This window comes from Amblyomma maculatum, chromosome 9, assembly GCF_055883805.1.
Source record: "Amblyomma maculatum isolate TAMU_Amacu chromosome 9, ASM5588380v1, whole genome shotgun sequence".
Taxonomy (NCBI): domain Eukaryota; kingdom Metazoa; phylum Arthropoda; class Arachnida; order Ixodida; family Ixodidae; genus Amblyomma; species Amblyomma maculatum.
Window position 1 is genome coordinate 67,030,013 of NC_139352.1, and position 13,846 is coordinate 67,043,858.

General features: G+C 48.5%; 1 protein-coding gene across 1 annotated transcript in view; it reads left to right on the forward strand.

Moving 5' to 3' along the window:
- The first annotated feature begins 694 nt into the window (after nucleotides 1-694).
- LOC146179286 (uncharacterized) overlaps nucleotides 695-13,846 on the forward strand; it is a 65,150-nt gene continuing 51,998 nt past the window's right edge. The window contains exon 1 of the mRNA XM_084578947.1: nucleotides 695-1,010. Coding sequence (XP_084435073.1) covers nucleotides 757-1,010 — 254 coding nt within the window. The 5' untranslated portion in view covers nucleotides 695-756. The remainder of the gene's footprint in view (nucleotides 1,011-13,846) is intronic.

Here is a 13,846-nt window from a genome sequence, read left to right on the forward strand (position 1 = left end):
GGGGGGGAAGGGAGGGGAGGGCCTCCGGGGGGAGGGGGCATATGCTAGGGAACATTTGCATCACTCATTCGGTATTGCCAAATATTTTTTGAAGCACTTGCAAATCTCTGCTCAGATTTTCAGTATTCTATTTGGCGTTGCAATCGCGAAAACCATTACGCACTTCTGTGCGTTCACAAACGGCGACAAATGCGACATTAACGGATTCGCCTCACTGCATGGACCACAATAGAAACAGCGGGAAATATTGCTTTGTTTTTGTTTCTCTGCAGCTCAGCGAAGTGTCATCATCGCAGACTAGGAATCGGGGGAAAAACCAAACTCAGGTTTCTATCATGCCCTGTCTGACTGGGCTAACTTTTCGAATCACCTCATCTACGGGAGCTGTGTACTGGGATCCCACATGCAAGGCGTTCTAACGAAGATCGCAGCTTCACAATACCAGCCCAAAATCAGCGTTGAGGAATTTCGCTGTGCACAGCGCCCTCCATGACAAGCACAGCGTTCTAAAGAACGAAATCGTGTGCCGCATATGCTACCCGCTTACATTTTATCGTCCCAAGAAAGATAGCGAGGGAGCAGCCTTACGTCAGCAGGCTTACACTCGCAGCCGGCGAGCAGGCGCCACTGACGGCGAACGCCACGCCGCCGCTCGGCCCTGAGCTTGCTCTGCCAGCCGGCTGGGCTGCTCCGTTAATTTTGGCAAAGACGGTACCTTTGGAAAAGAAGCTGGATACTGGAGCTACTGTGTCCGTCATGTCTTTGCATCAGCTTCGTCAGATGTTTCTCTCGATTGAGGTCATGTCAACAACGCTCAAGCTAAAGGTGTTCCAGGGAGTCATCGTTCAGCCTGTCGGAGTGTCTCACGTTGCTGTGCAGTACGGAGAACAGAGGGCCCAGCTGCTTCTTTACATCACGAGAGAAAAGGGACTCCCTTTGCTTGGTCGGCAATGGCTGCAAGCCATCCGACTCGACTGGAGCCGTATTTTTGAGCTCAACGCCATTTCCAGGTGAGATGTTTCTGCATGTTCAAGTCAAAGCGGCTAATTGCGCACACTTCTAGACAGGTACTAGAGTTTGTTTAAGGATGAACTGGGGACAATTGCAGGAGAAATAGAGAAATTGGCACTAAAGGAAGATAGCGTGTCGAAATTTCTAAAAGGCAAGAAGTGTGTCCTTTGCATTGCAACCAGCAGTCTAGGCGGAGCTTAAGAAGTTGGAACGCATGGGAGTAATTTCACCTGTCGCGACGAGTGACTATGCCGCACCGGTGGTACCAGTAGTAAAGAAGCACGGTAGCATAAGGCCATGCGGAGATTAAAAGTCTACCCTAAATCCTTGACTTGAAACTGACCGGTACCCACTCCCGAGAGGCGAAGAGTTGTTTGCAGAGCTCGCAGGGGGCCAGTAATTTTCTAAGATTCACCTCAACCGAGCGTATCAGCAAGTAGCAATGCCAGAGTCCTCAGGAAAATACTTGACTCTAAATAACCATAAGGGACTTTTTGTCGTAAACATGCCGTTCGGGGTTTCTTCGGTACCTTCTATTTTTCAAAGAATTATGGACACAATGCTGAAAGACTTCAAAGGTTGTTAACTTCAAAGGTGTCAGCTGCTATTAGGATGATGTTCTCACCAGAGGCAGGATGCCGGATGAGCATTTTTCCAATCTCGAAGCGGTCTTAAAGCGGTTGACGGAGCGGGGGTTCGAGTGAAGAAAGAAAAGTGTTCGTTCTTTCAAAACGAACTGCGGTATCTGGGTCATGTTATCAGCGCAGCAGGGGTCAGCACAACGCCAGAGAAGATAGCAGCGCTAGTAAAAGCTTCTGCGCCCACTTGCAAGCAGCAGCTGCAGTCGTTTCTGGGCATCATGAATTACCACGGAAAGTTTGTTCCACGATTGTCCACTCTTGCTAGTCCTCTTTACAAACTGCTGCGTTGCGGCCAGCCATGGCGTTGGCACGAATCGTGTCAAGTGGCATTCGAGGAAACCAAGAGCGTGGTGACGTCATCCTCTGTGCTGGCGCATTACGATCCAGATAAACCTTTGTAAGTGGCATGTGATGCTTCACAGTACGGCGTGGGGGCAGTACTTTCTCATGTTGCAGAAAATGGAAGCTCCCGCCCAGTCACTTATGCGTCGCGCCCATTAACTGCCGCCGAGAAAAAAAACAGTCAGCTAGAAAAGGAAGCGCTTGCCATTTTTGCCATCAAAAAATTGCATTCCTACATCTGTGGAAGATGTTTCACGTTGATTACGGATTATAAGCCGTTGCAAACGATACTGGGGCAAAAGGCAGGCATTCAACCGATTGCGGGAGCATGTCTGCAGCAATGGGCTGTCACTTTGTCTGCTTACAAATACTCGCTCGTGTACAAAATTTCAAATGACAACGCAGAAGCAGATTTCTTTTCAAGGTTCCCTCTTCACAGCCAGAAAGACGGCACGTTCCAAAGCGAGGAATCTTTCTAGGCATTGCGCCTAGAGTCGATGCCTGTATCTGCCAAAGAGATCGCGCAAGCTACATCACGTGATCCGGTGCTTTGCAAAGTGCTCCAGTATACAAGTATAGGCTGGCTACTGCACTTACGAGATGCGACTCTAAAGCAATTTTTTGACACAGTTGCAGCTCAGTGTGCATCAAGGGGGCCTCATGTATGGAATGAGGGTTGTGATCCGGTCTTCCCTACGAGAGTCAGTGCTCGAAGAACTGCACCAAGGTCATCCCGGCATCGTGCGGAGCAAGGAATTGGCTCGCAGTTACGTATGGTGGCCGTCATTTGATGCTGACTTGGAAACAAATGTACGAAGTTGCCAAGCGTGCCATGAACAACGGTATGATCTATGTAAGGCACCTCTGCATCCTTGGGCACGGCCGACCGCGCCGTGGAGGCGTATACATCTAGACTTCGCGGCGCCTTTCCAAGGAACAATGTCTCTAGGGGTAGTAGATGCCCACTAGAAGTGGCCGGAAGTGTCTGTCATGCGGAGCACAACGTTAGAACGTACTGTTGCTTGCTTACGTGAACTTTTCTGCAGATTCGGAATACCGGGGACGATAGTGTCTGACAATGCACCAAAACTGGTTTCCGATGAGTTCAAGGTATTCATGCAGGACATCGGAGCCAGGCATGTCGTGAGCGCTCCTTGCCACTGTTACGACCAAGCATCCGCAATTGCGCGCTCTATTGTTCGCCTGTGGGCATGGATAAGTTTTGTGAATATGTGGTGATGGTCCAATGGCTCTAAGTGAGCCTGTTTCCAGGAATCCTGTTTTGTAAGCATGTTTTGCTTTGTGGACAACCTGCAAATGCCAAATTGACCCTGTCAAGAGAACGTCTGGAAAAACACAAAGAAACGTCCCCCTGCGGGAAATAGCAGGAAGTGCTTTCTTTCTTTTGTTCACCCTTCCAGTCGAGAAGTGCTATCCTCCAGTGATGAATGCCTCCTATCCAAAGGAGACGACAGAGTGACATGTCCGCTGACGTGCAGGACAAGAAAGGAGCATGACTCATACGGCCATTAAGTGATTTCCCGGGAATGCAGGAAAGATTTGCAATTGTCGAAAAGGGACCATGTTGGGAGCCCTATGCGGCGCCACGTGCACTCGGGTTTCTGAGAAGTAAAACCACTTGTCAGAACCAGCCTGTGGTTTCTTTGCTGAAGAATAGAAATGTACCTCCTCTCCTCGCCGTTCCCAAGCTTTTCCCGCCAACAAGTGATCACGCCCAACGAATGAATGCCGGACCAGTCAGTGCTTCAGACCATCAGTGCAGTGATGTGTTCGATTGGATGCCGATACCTGAGGGGCGTGCCCTGGATTTGGTTGGTCAACATCTTCAGAGAGGGGCTGGACATAGGGGGTTTTAAGGACGCTGCAGAGCACGAAATGTCGCTCTGAGCCCTGGGTAAACGGCTCATCCAGTCGCTTCTCGCTATGAACTCTTAACGCTTGCCATTTTGCTGATGTACCCTTCTTTTTCGTGTAAATATTGTAAATAAGTTTTCTCAAAGTGCCATTAAACCTGCTTGTACATATTTCACCAACTTCGAAGATTCAATCCTACTTCAACCCCGAGTCTCTGCACGCTACCAAGTGAAGGCCGGGTCGACATAGCCCCAGCGTCTCGACAACTGATGACTGGCGGTGGGATCTGGATCTACAAGCTACAACATCTGGTGATTCGAGGTGGATCAGAATCTACAAGCCACAACATCTGGTGATCGGAGGTGGCATCTCAAGCAACAAGCAGGAGCAACAATCGGCCAACAAGAGGGCAGCTCGGAACATCGATCGCATGTGTGGGTGAGTGCTTGGCTTTTCTTCTGATGTGGACCAGGTTCTAGAACAGGGTTAGATTTTAGAACTGGTAAAGGGAGTGTGGAAACGCCTTTAGGTTTGGTAGTTTGCACAGTTGTTTTGGAAGTAGCCGACACTCGGAGCGATCATGGACCTACAAAAGCTGCAGAAACCGGACCTGTTGCTGTTGTGTGAGGAATTGGGAATTGATACAAGTGGTTTGGCACGAAAACCTTTGATTATAAAGGCAATCACAGATTTGGGAACCGATGATGAGGAGCTCAGTGAAGCATGGAACCTCATCGGTCAAAAAAAGGAGCAGCTCAGACAGCAGAAAGAGCGGGAAAAAGAGGAAAAGAGGCGTGAGCGTGAACTTGAGAGGGAAAAAGAGGAAAGGGAGCGCGAACGTGAGTGGGAAAAAGAGGAAAAGAAGCGTGAAAGAGAAGCAAAAAAAGCTGGACCAAGAAATTGAGCTCCGGAAATTAGAACTAGAGTTGAGCAAGAGGTCGGGCAATTGTCCCCAGCTAGCGGTACCTCTTCTCAACAAGGAGGCAGATTTCAAGATGTCAAAGTACATGCAGCCATATGTGATATCAGGGGATATCGGTCTGTATCTGGCTAACTTTGAGCGAACCTGCGAAAAACTGTCCTTCCAGCGAGACACTTGGTCTCAGAGATTATTGACGGTTCTGCCCTGCGAGGCAGCGGAGGTTGTCGCGCGGCTAAGCAAGGAGGACGCGGACAACTACGAGAAGGTCAAAGCTTGCCTTCTGAGAAAGTATAGGCTTAGCGCCGAGGCGTTCAGACAACGTTTTCGGAAAGCTACTAAGTCCAGGGACGAGAGTTACCCTGAATTCCTGTACAATTTAAGAGTTAATTTGGGCGAGTGGCTAAAGAGCACTGATTCCTACAGTGAGAGGGATGCTGTAGTCGAGCGAATTCTTTTGGAGCAGTTTTATAACTGCCTCCCAGAAAAAGAAAGAAATTGGTTACAGGACCGAGGCGACATTAAGTCGGCAACTGAAGCTGCCGAACTCATTGAGGACTATGCTTCGCGCCGACAATTCAGCAACCCAGTAGTGGTTCGGCCCCGCAATTCCAAGTCGAGTGTAAATAACCGTCAGGAAAGGCACTTTGCTAGATTTGCAAACGAAGAAAGGAAGGCTTCTTCAGGCAAACGCCCTAGAAAAGATGGCAGTGAGAAAAGTGGGGAAGTGACCAACGCGCAGAACACAAAGAACAAGCTTGGGGCTAGGAAGCCGCCCACTTGCTTTAGGTGTAATGAGCAGGGTCACATTGCCGTCAACTGCCGGAAAGAAAAGATTGCTTTCTCGTATGTCAGTGACTGCGATGAAAATATGCAGCTTTTGGAACCCTACCTGCATGACCTAGTAGTCAACGGGAAGCCTTGCAAGGTACTGCGCGATTCGGCCGCAACGATGGATGTTGTCCATCCGGCGTATGTGTCGCCTTCCGACTATACAGGACAGTGTGCGTGGATCCGCCAGGTAGTGGAGGAACAGAGTGTGTGCTTGCCAATCGCGAACGTGGTCATCGAGGGCCCTTTCGGCGAGTTAACAACCGAGGCTGCAGTTTCAGAAAAGCTGCCTAAGTGCTATCCGTATTTGTTTTCCAACAAATCGGACATGCTACTGCGAAAGAGGGGCATCCTTTTCGGAGACAGTGCTGTGCAAGCATTAACACGTTCAAAGGCGCGAGAACTAGCTACACTGCTCATACCAGAAAATTCCACAGCGGAGGAAACGGCAGTTAAAACAGTGGTCTATGTGGAAGATAGCGGGTCAGAAAACTTTGAGAGCGAGGCATCTCAGATAAATCAACTTGAAAGTGAGCTTGATGAGACGCGGAATGAGGACGTTCTTGAGAATAACCTCTTGCCGCCAGTGTCTAGTAATCTCCCGAGACTTTTAAGTGGAACCCGAGAGGACTTAGCTATGGAGCAAGCCGTGGTAAATCTAACGTTAAACCTTCCCGAGGAGATGGGGGACAACTTGATTTGCCTCAGCGGAAAGGGAAGCAACGCTCAGGAGCTTCTCAAAAAGACGGAGCAGAGAGGAGAACTAAAGAAATCCCAGCTGTCCGATCTGGGCGAGATAATAACAGAGTTTGAGGCCTGCTTCGTGGACAGGCCAGGCAGAACTGACTTGACTGAGCACGATATTGAGCTGACTTCAGACGTGCCAGTGCGATCAAGGTGCTACCGATTTTCTCCAAGGCAAAGAGAAATTCTGGATAGGGAAGTAACTCGCATGCTGGAATTGGGAGTAATAAAACCCTCGGAAAGCGATTATGCTTCGCCTATGATCTTAGTAGAAGCTCCAGGTAAAGACCCTAGGCCTGTGGTAGACTACCGAAAGCTAAATTCTCTCACCAGGGATCAAGTGTATCCTATTCCGAATATTGAGGAGAGAGTAGAACAGGTCAGTAGAGCGGCATATGTGACTACGCTGGACCTTACTCGAGGATACTGGCAAGTACCGCTCACTGAACGCGCCAGCAGATACGCGGCTTTCGTCACTCCGACGGGCAGCTACCAGCCAACAATGATGAGTTTCGGGCTCAAAAATGCTCCATTTTGTTTTTCCCGACTCATGGATAGGGTTTTAAAGGGGTGTGAAACATTCGCGGTGCCTTATTTAGACGACATTGCGGTTTTTTCCGACTCATGGGCGGACCATATGGTACATCTAAGAGCTGTACTGAGCCTTTTGCGTCAAGCTGGACTAACCGTAAAGGCCGAGAAATGTTGCCTGGCAAGGGCGACCGTGGACTACTTGGGTCACAATGTAGGTCAAGGTTTCAGGAAACCCAGCGAGATTAAGATTTCTGCGGTAGCAGACTACCCGCGGCCGAGCACGAAGACGGAAATTCGAGCATTCCTGGGTCTGACTGGGTACTACAATCACTACATCCCTAACTATTCAGCTTTGGCTAGCCCTCTGACCGACGCTCTCCGCAAGACAGAACCGACAAATGTAGTCTGGGACGAACAAAAGGAAGCCTCCTTCGTAAACCTGAAGGCTGTGCTGATTAGCCGTCCGGTATTGCGAGCTCCAGACTATGGCCGAGAATTCACGGTCCAGTGTGATGCCAGTGATCGAGGGTTAGGTGCTGTTCTCTGCCAGAGAGATGACGACGGTAATGAGCACCCCGTGCTCTACTTGAGCAGAAAACTGAGTTCTAGAGAGAGGGCTTATTGCGCGTCAGAGAAAGAGTGCGCTTGCATTGTATGGGCCATTCAAAAATTGCAGTGCTATCTTGGAGGGGCCAAATTCACCGTAGAGACGGACCATTGTCCCCTGGCTTGGCTGCAAACTGCGACATCGAAGAACAGTCGCCTTCTTAGGTGGAGCTTGATTTTACAGCAGTACAATTTTGAAATAAGATACAAAAAGGGGAAGTTAAATGGGAATGCGGACGCGCTTAGCCGCTCTTTCTAAGCGGTCCGAGATGTTCCTCACCATGTATCCAAATTGATAATCAGGTTTTTTTTTTTTTTCGTGCGCTTGTATATGTGTGACTATGTAAAGCAGCACGTTTGGTTTTCTAGGAATACGTGGGTCCTGAACGTCTTGAGAGTGGGCTTTTCTCGAACAACAATGGCAGTTTTCTTTTGACCTGGTCTCTTCAGACGGGAGCCGAGTGCTTGCTTCGACATGTGGTTGAGTTTCAGTCAGCTCGAGCAATTTGGCCTACGACAATCAAGACAACGCGACAAGCAACAGCGAGCTTCAAGCGTTCACGTGCAGGCCATTAAGTCGTCTCTTCATGCAGCAGCTGGGACTGCTGCCCTCCGAGACTCTTCTGGCGGGGGAGGAGGCTGTTACGACCAAGCATCCGCAATTGCGCGCTCTATTGTTCGCCTGTGGGCATGGATAAGTTTTGTGAATATGTGGTGATGGTCCAATGGCTCTAAGTGAGCCTGTTTCCAGGAATCCTGTTTTGTAAGCATGTTTTGCTTTGTGGACAACCTGCAAATGCCAAATTGACCCTGTCAAGAGAACGTCTGGAAAAACACAAAGAAACGTCCCCCTGCGGGAAATAGCAGGAAGTGCTTTCTTTCTTTTGTTCACCCTTCCAGTCGAGAAGTGCTATCCTCCAGTGATGAATGCCTCCTATCCAAAGGAGACGACAGAGTGACATGTCCGCTGACGTGCAGGACAAGAAAGGAGCATGACTCATACGGCCATTAAGTGATTTCCCGGGAATGCAGGAAAGATTTGCAATTGTCGAAAAGGGACCATGTTGGGAGCCCTATGCGGCGCCACGTGCACTCGGGTTTCTGAGAAGTAAAACCACTTGTCAGAACCAGCCTGTGGTTTCTTTGCTGAAGAATAGAAATGTACCTCCTCTCCTCGCCGTTCCCAAGCTTTTCCCGCCAACAAGTGATCACGCCCAACGAATGAATGCCGGACCAGTCAGTGCTTCAGACCATCAGTGCAGTGATGTGTTCGATTGGATGCCGATACCTGAGGGGCGTGCCCTGGATTTGGTTGGTCAACATCTTCAGAGAGGGGCTGGACATAGGGGGTTTTAAGGACGCTGCAGAGCACGAAATGTCGCTCTGAGCCCTGGGTAAACGGCTCATCCAGTCGCTTCTCGCTATGAACTCTTAACGCTTGCCATTTTGCTGATGTACCCTTCTTTTTCGTGTAAATATTGTAAATAAGTTTTCTCAAAGTGCCATTAAACCTGCTTGTACATATTTCACCAACTTCGAAGATTCAATCCTACTTCAACCCCGAGTCTCTGCACGCTACCAAGTGAAGGCCGGGTCGACATAGCCCCAGCGTCTCGACACCACCCAAGCACAAATGGTCTGGCAGAACGTTTTGTGCAAACGTGGAAGTCAGCACTACGCAAGGCATCTCCTGGTGAGTCTGCCGAAAAAACACTTTACAACTTTTTGCTGGCGTAACGAAATACGCCACATCCTACGAAGGGAGAGGCTCCAGCCAACCTATTGATAGGTAGAAGATTGCGTACTAGGCTGGCTGCAATCAAGCCTTCAGTGGAGGGAAAGGTGATGCAAAAGCAGTTCACCCAAATGCAGCAGCGTAAAAGCAAGAGAGACTGTTTTGGCATTAATGAAAGTGTTTTAGTTCAAAATTACAGAGGCTCGCCGAAGTAGGTTCGTGGGACTATATTAAAGAAGACTGGACCAGTCCCCTACAAAGTCGTGGTGGCCACACCCCGAGGCAAGTTCATCTGGCGTCGGCACCTCGAACAGCTGCTGGATAACTCAAGCCCTACGGTGATACCAAGGTCTACCGACGCATACGGCATGGAAGGGTTCCTAGTCTTTCCTTCAAACACGACAGGTGATCAGCCAGCTTCGGATGAGCCGGAGCCCGAACAGTCTCCCGAGGTCCTTCCGGGTCCCGCTCATGCATCTGGGACGTCAGCTCCCGGGAGGCGCTACCCATTACGACAACGTCCTCCACCTGAGCGATATGAAGCTCGCTTTTAACTATTGTATAAGGATACAATTGCACCCTTTAAATAAAACGGGAGGAGTGTTGTGCAATCGCAGCTATAGCGTTAGCGGTGGCGCGATTATCGCGAGAGTTGGCTATAAGATAAGCCACGCCGTTCGGGCACCGGGCCGCATTCCACTGCAAGCTGTGATGGAATAAACTACGTTCGGTTACCAACCCACCGGGCCTTCGTCTGCTGTTCCCCAACGAAGAACAATTCCATTAACAATCAGTCCCGGCGTTATGTGTATTGTGATCATTAGTGACATTGGGCAGATATTCCTTTAGTTTTCTGGGGATTGTGGGAGGTGGAGGAGGGTGGCTGATCCTGGCCCTGATGGGGCTGGGACAGGCTTGTCACTGCCGCTTGCGGCAGAAGCTATCCTGCCACAGAATTTTTATGTTGTAGGACATCATTGCACCCGCCACCGCTTCTGTGGTGGACGACGGCTGTTGCGGCGCATGTCTTTCTGTCGCTCTTCTTTTTCTTTCTTCTCTATTTTTTCTTCTTTCCGCACGAGGCGGTGGAGGTGGTTCAGCTGCAGAGCCAGTAGTAGGCCCGTGCATTTTCTTTTCCTTCTTCCTACAGCCACAACAACAAAAACCCTTTGTTTGCTAAACAAAACAGTGGCGTCGGCAAAGTTGTCGGTTACTATAGCTGCAGCTTTCATTTATTTCCTAAATTTGGTAAATTTTGTAATAACAATATATAGAAGAGCAGTGAGCGTGAAGAACCGTTTTTGTTCCTTTCAAATTAAATAAAGCAAGATTTAAGCTAAAGTGCAAGACAGCGATAAAGTAACTTTTACGTAGCAATGATTTGAATATAATTTAAAAAAGTAAGCATAGGTAGAAAATACCAATATAGAAACCAGCTAGTGGCTACTTGATGGGGAAGAAGCTTGAAAGAAGGTATCAGTAAAAGCATTTTGAAAATAAAACGAACAGTCAATTAAAATCAAATAATTTAATACCACATTGCAGTGCAGAACTGAAATAAGCATTCTGCTGCCTAATTGTTTCCTAATTTAACAAATGGCTATGATAAATGTCTGAAAAATGATTGATATGTAAGCTAGAATGCGTGCGGAGAAGAATTGGTGTCTAGTAGCTAATTGTAATAAGCACGCGTGTTTTCCCCGACGTACAAAATATTTGGGCGGAACGCTCTATGTCACACGCGTGTGCCGCTCTGTGGTACAGTTTAAAGCCGCCTATCAGGATGACATCTGTGTGTCTTGTTACACACGGTACAATTTTTTTTCAATCAGCTTTTTTTCTTTTCTCGGCTCTCAGATTCAAAGTAGAAGCCCAATTTCTTTCAAATGCAACTTACCCCATAAAGTAGAAATTAGAAAATTTATTTAACATATATAGTTAATTAGCAAGTTAAATAAAGCAGTCACTCCCTCAGTATGCCACAAGGACAAAAGAAATATAAAGCCAGTTATGTTTTTACTTTAGGAGATTTAAGAAACTTAACACGCGCTATAATACTGTATTGCATAAGAAGATAGAAACGAGTCCGGGAGGTACAATGGCTGTACCTCGTATAAAAAAATTTCCGACGATTTCGTTGCTTCCTAACTAGAAATTTGAGCGCAGCTCATCAGCTGTTTCACCTTTTCGACAGATTGAGGCAAAGATTTCAAGCAAGACACGTATATACAATTACAGACAACTTTGTTTTTTTTTTTTAATTTTTCACACGTATTCCTTCAAGAAACATTCCACTAACAGTTCGTGGCTGTCATGAAAGAAGCTTTGTGGTCGGAGAAATTAAGAGAGCAATTGAGTTATCGGGAGGTTGCGAGAAGCAGCGTGTGGGCCCATAGGAACCTTGCGCGACGAACAGATAGCAGCGACTGACTGATGCCGCTGACGCAGCTAGCGAGTGAAGAGGACGTGACTCGGCTTGTGATGCACGCACTGTGATCCGCTGATAGCGAGCCGGCGTTTCGGCAACAGGAGAGCACGCTCGCCGCTAAGCAGGAAGGCGGGGGGGACGCCCACAGCGATCAGATAACACGCGCGGTCACCGCCACAGATGAAGCGGGAGTGGGGTGAGGGAAGGAGCGCGCGCTGCCCCAGCTGCGGAGCTGGACAGCCAACGCCGACCACGACGCGAAACGCAGGGACGGGCGCCAAAGAGCTGAGCTCTAAAACACTGCCCGATTTCCGGCTGCGTAATCGGGAAACAGCCCGTGTACACGCCTTAGTTCAATGCGGAACGCGTTTGACATTAGTCTCGCCACATGTCAAGGTCATTTATGCCGTTAGCAATAGTGACTGAAGCTTCGTGTCGAACGATACCGCTCAATTCCAGACTTCATGTTGTTACAAGACTATAATTTGGCGCTTTCCATACCCCGGCTTGCAGTTTCTCAGTGGCTAGGAGGCTCGGATACTGAGCCAGGTGACCTGGTTCGTTTTGGCCGCGGCGGCTGCGTTTCTGCAAAAGCGGAAAGCAAGGCTTCCGTGTCCCGCGCCATGTCAGTGCACGTTAAAAAAAAAGAGCCTCTGATAGTCGAAATCAATCAGATACGTTCATTTTAGCACGAGTCTCTTTGGGATCGATCTAAGCCACCATAAATCAACAAACCAACCAACCAATGTTGTCCTTGCATACACGTCTCAACGGCGACACGTGTGCTATTATCAATTTGTCACAGGAGGTTGCGCATACGGGGCGTACTTTTTTTATTTGCATTATTATAGCTCGGTAGTTAATGATCTCTATAGAGGCAACCAGGACTTCTTATCATTGCGTGGAACATCAACCACTCAATTTAGAAACGCTGTATTTCTCCTATGAAGAAAAAACATACAAAATCAGTGTCACCAGAACCCGATGGCAGCAAGTGTACTTCTGTGCTGTGTGCTCCCTTAAGCTATGTATTGTTCTTGTAGTCACGGCAACACCAACGTCGCTCTCCTTTGTGCTTGGACCGGAAGCATAGCTGGCTTCACGTGAATCAAACATTCACAATCGGTGATGCAGGACCATGGCCGAGCACGACAACTCTGCACACATAATTTCTCTCGACGCACGGCTGTTGTTTTGGTCGTTCTGGCATAATGTGGGCAGGGTCACGAAACTACGTCAGAACTTCATTTAATTAAAGAGCGATTACGAGCTTTTTCTTCTGCAGGACTGCCTGGAATTCAAAACAATTCGTTTTCAAAATAAACATGAGAACCTCTTTCGGCTCTTGGACGGCTACTAAAGGCTTTGGTCGCAAGTTGGGCAAGCGAATTAACAGCTGAGCAGCAGTGCTAGACAGGACATGAAGGGGACAAACAGTCGCGCGTAACAACCTTTCAAAAGAACTAACGCAGTCTTCTCATCTAGGTCACGGCATCAGCATAAAAAAATGGGCAGTAGCTGAGCTTAAGCCTGGTAAATTCCGTTAGCAATGGCCGCATGGCTACGCTTGTGTGTTCGCTTGTGGCGTAGCTTGTGTGGTTCGGTAACTTGGCTATAGAGTACCACATGACACATAATAGTTACGATTGTTCTTCCGGTGATTCTTCAGCGCGCTGTCTTCGCTTGGTGGCATTGCGGCGTTCCTGAGCAGTCATGTGTTCCTCAGTAGCCGACGAGGTGGAAGAACTCGGAGAGTTAGAACGTAGTCGCTGAGCATCATCTTGTGCACGACGCTTAGCACGACGTTCTTCACGTTCTTCCACTGCCTCTTGTGCACGTTGTCGCTTCCTTGGCGCAGCTTGTCGCTGACACCTCTATTTATCAGCCTGCATAGCAAAGCAAACACGGCGAGGCCGAAGCAGCGGCGAACCATCTTTTCGGTGCGGCAGCGGCGCCGCTGCAGCGCGCGGATGGATGCGCGGATGGATGGATGGAATATAGGAGCGTCCGCTTTGAAACGGGGTGGTAGCATTAGCTATCATGCTCATTTTTCTCCCTATATCTTAATTATTGTTTTAGATTGGTTAACTATACCGTCATTCTATTTATTAAATTTTTGTTCCTACATTACTAACATTATGTCACTTCTCTGCTTTTAAGCCACTAATCTTCCAGTCGTT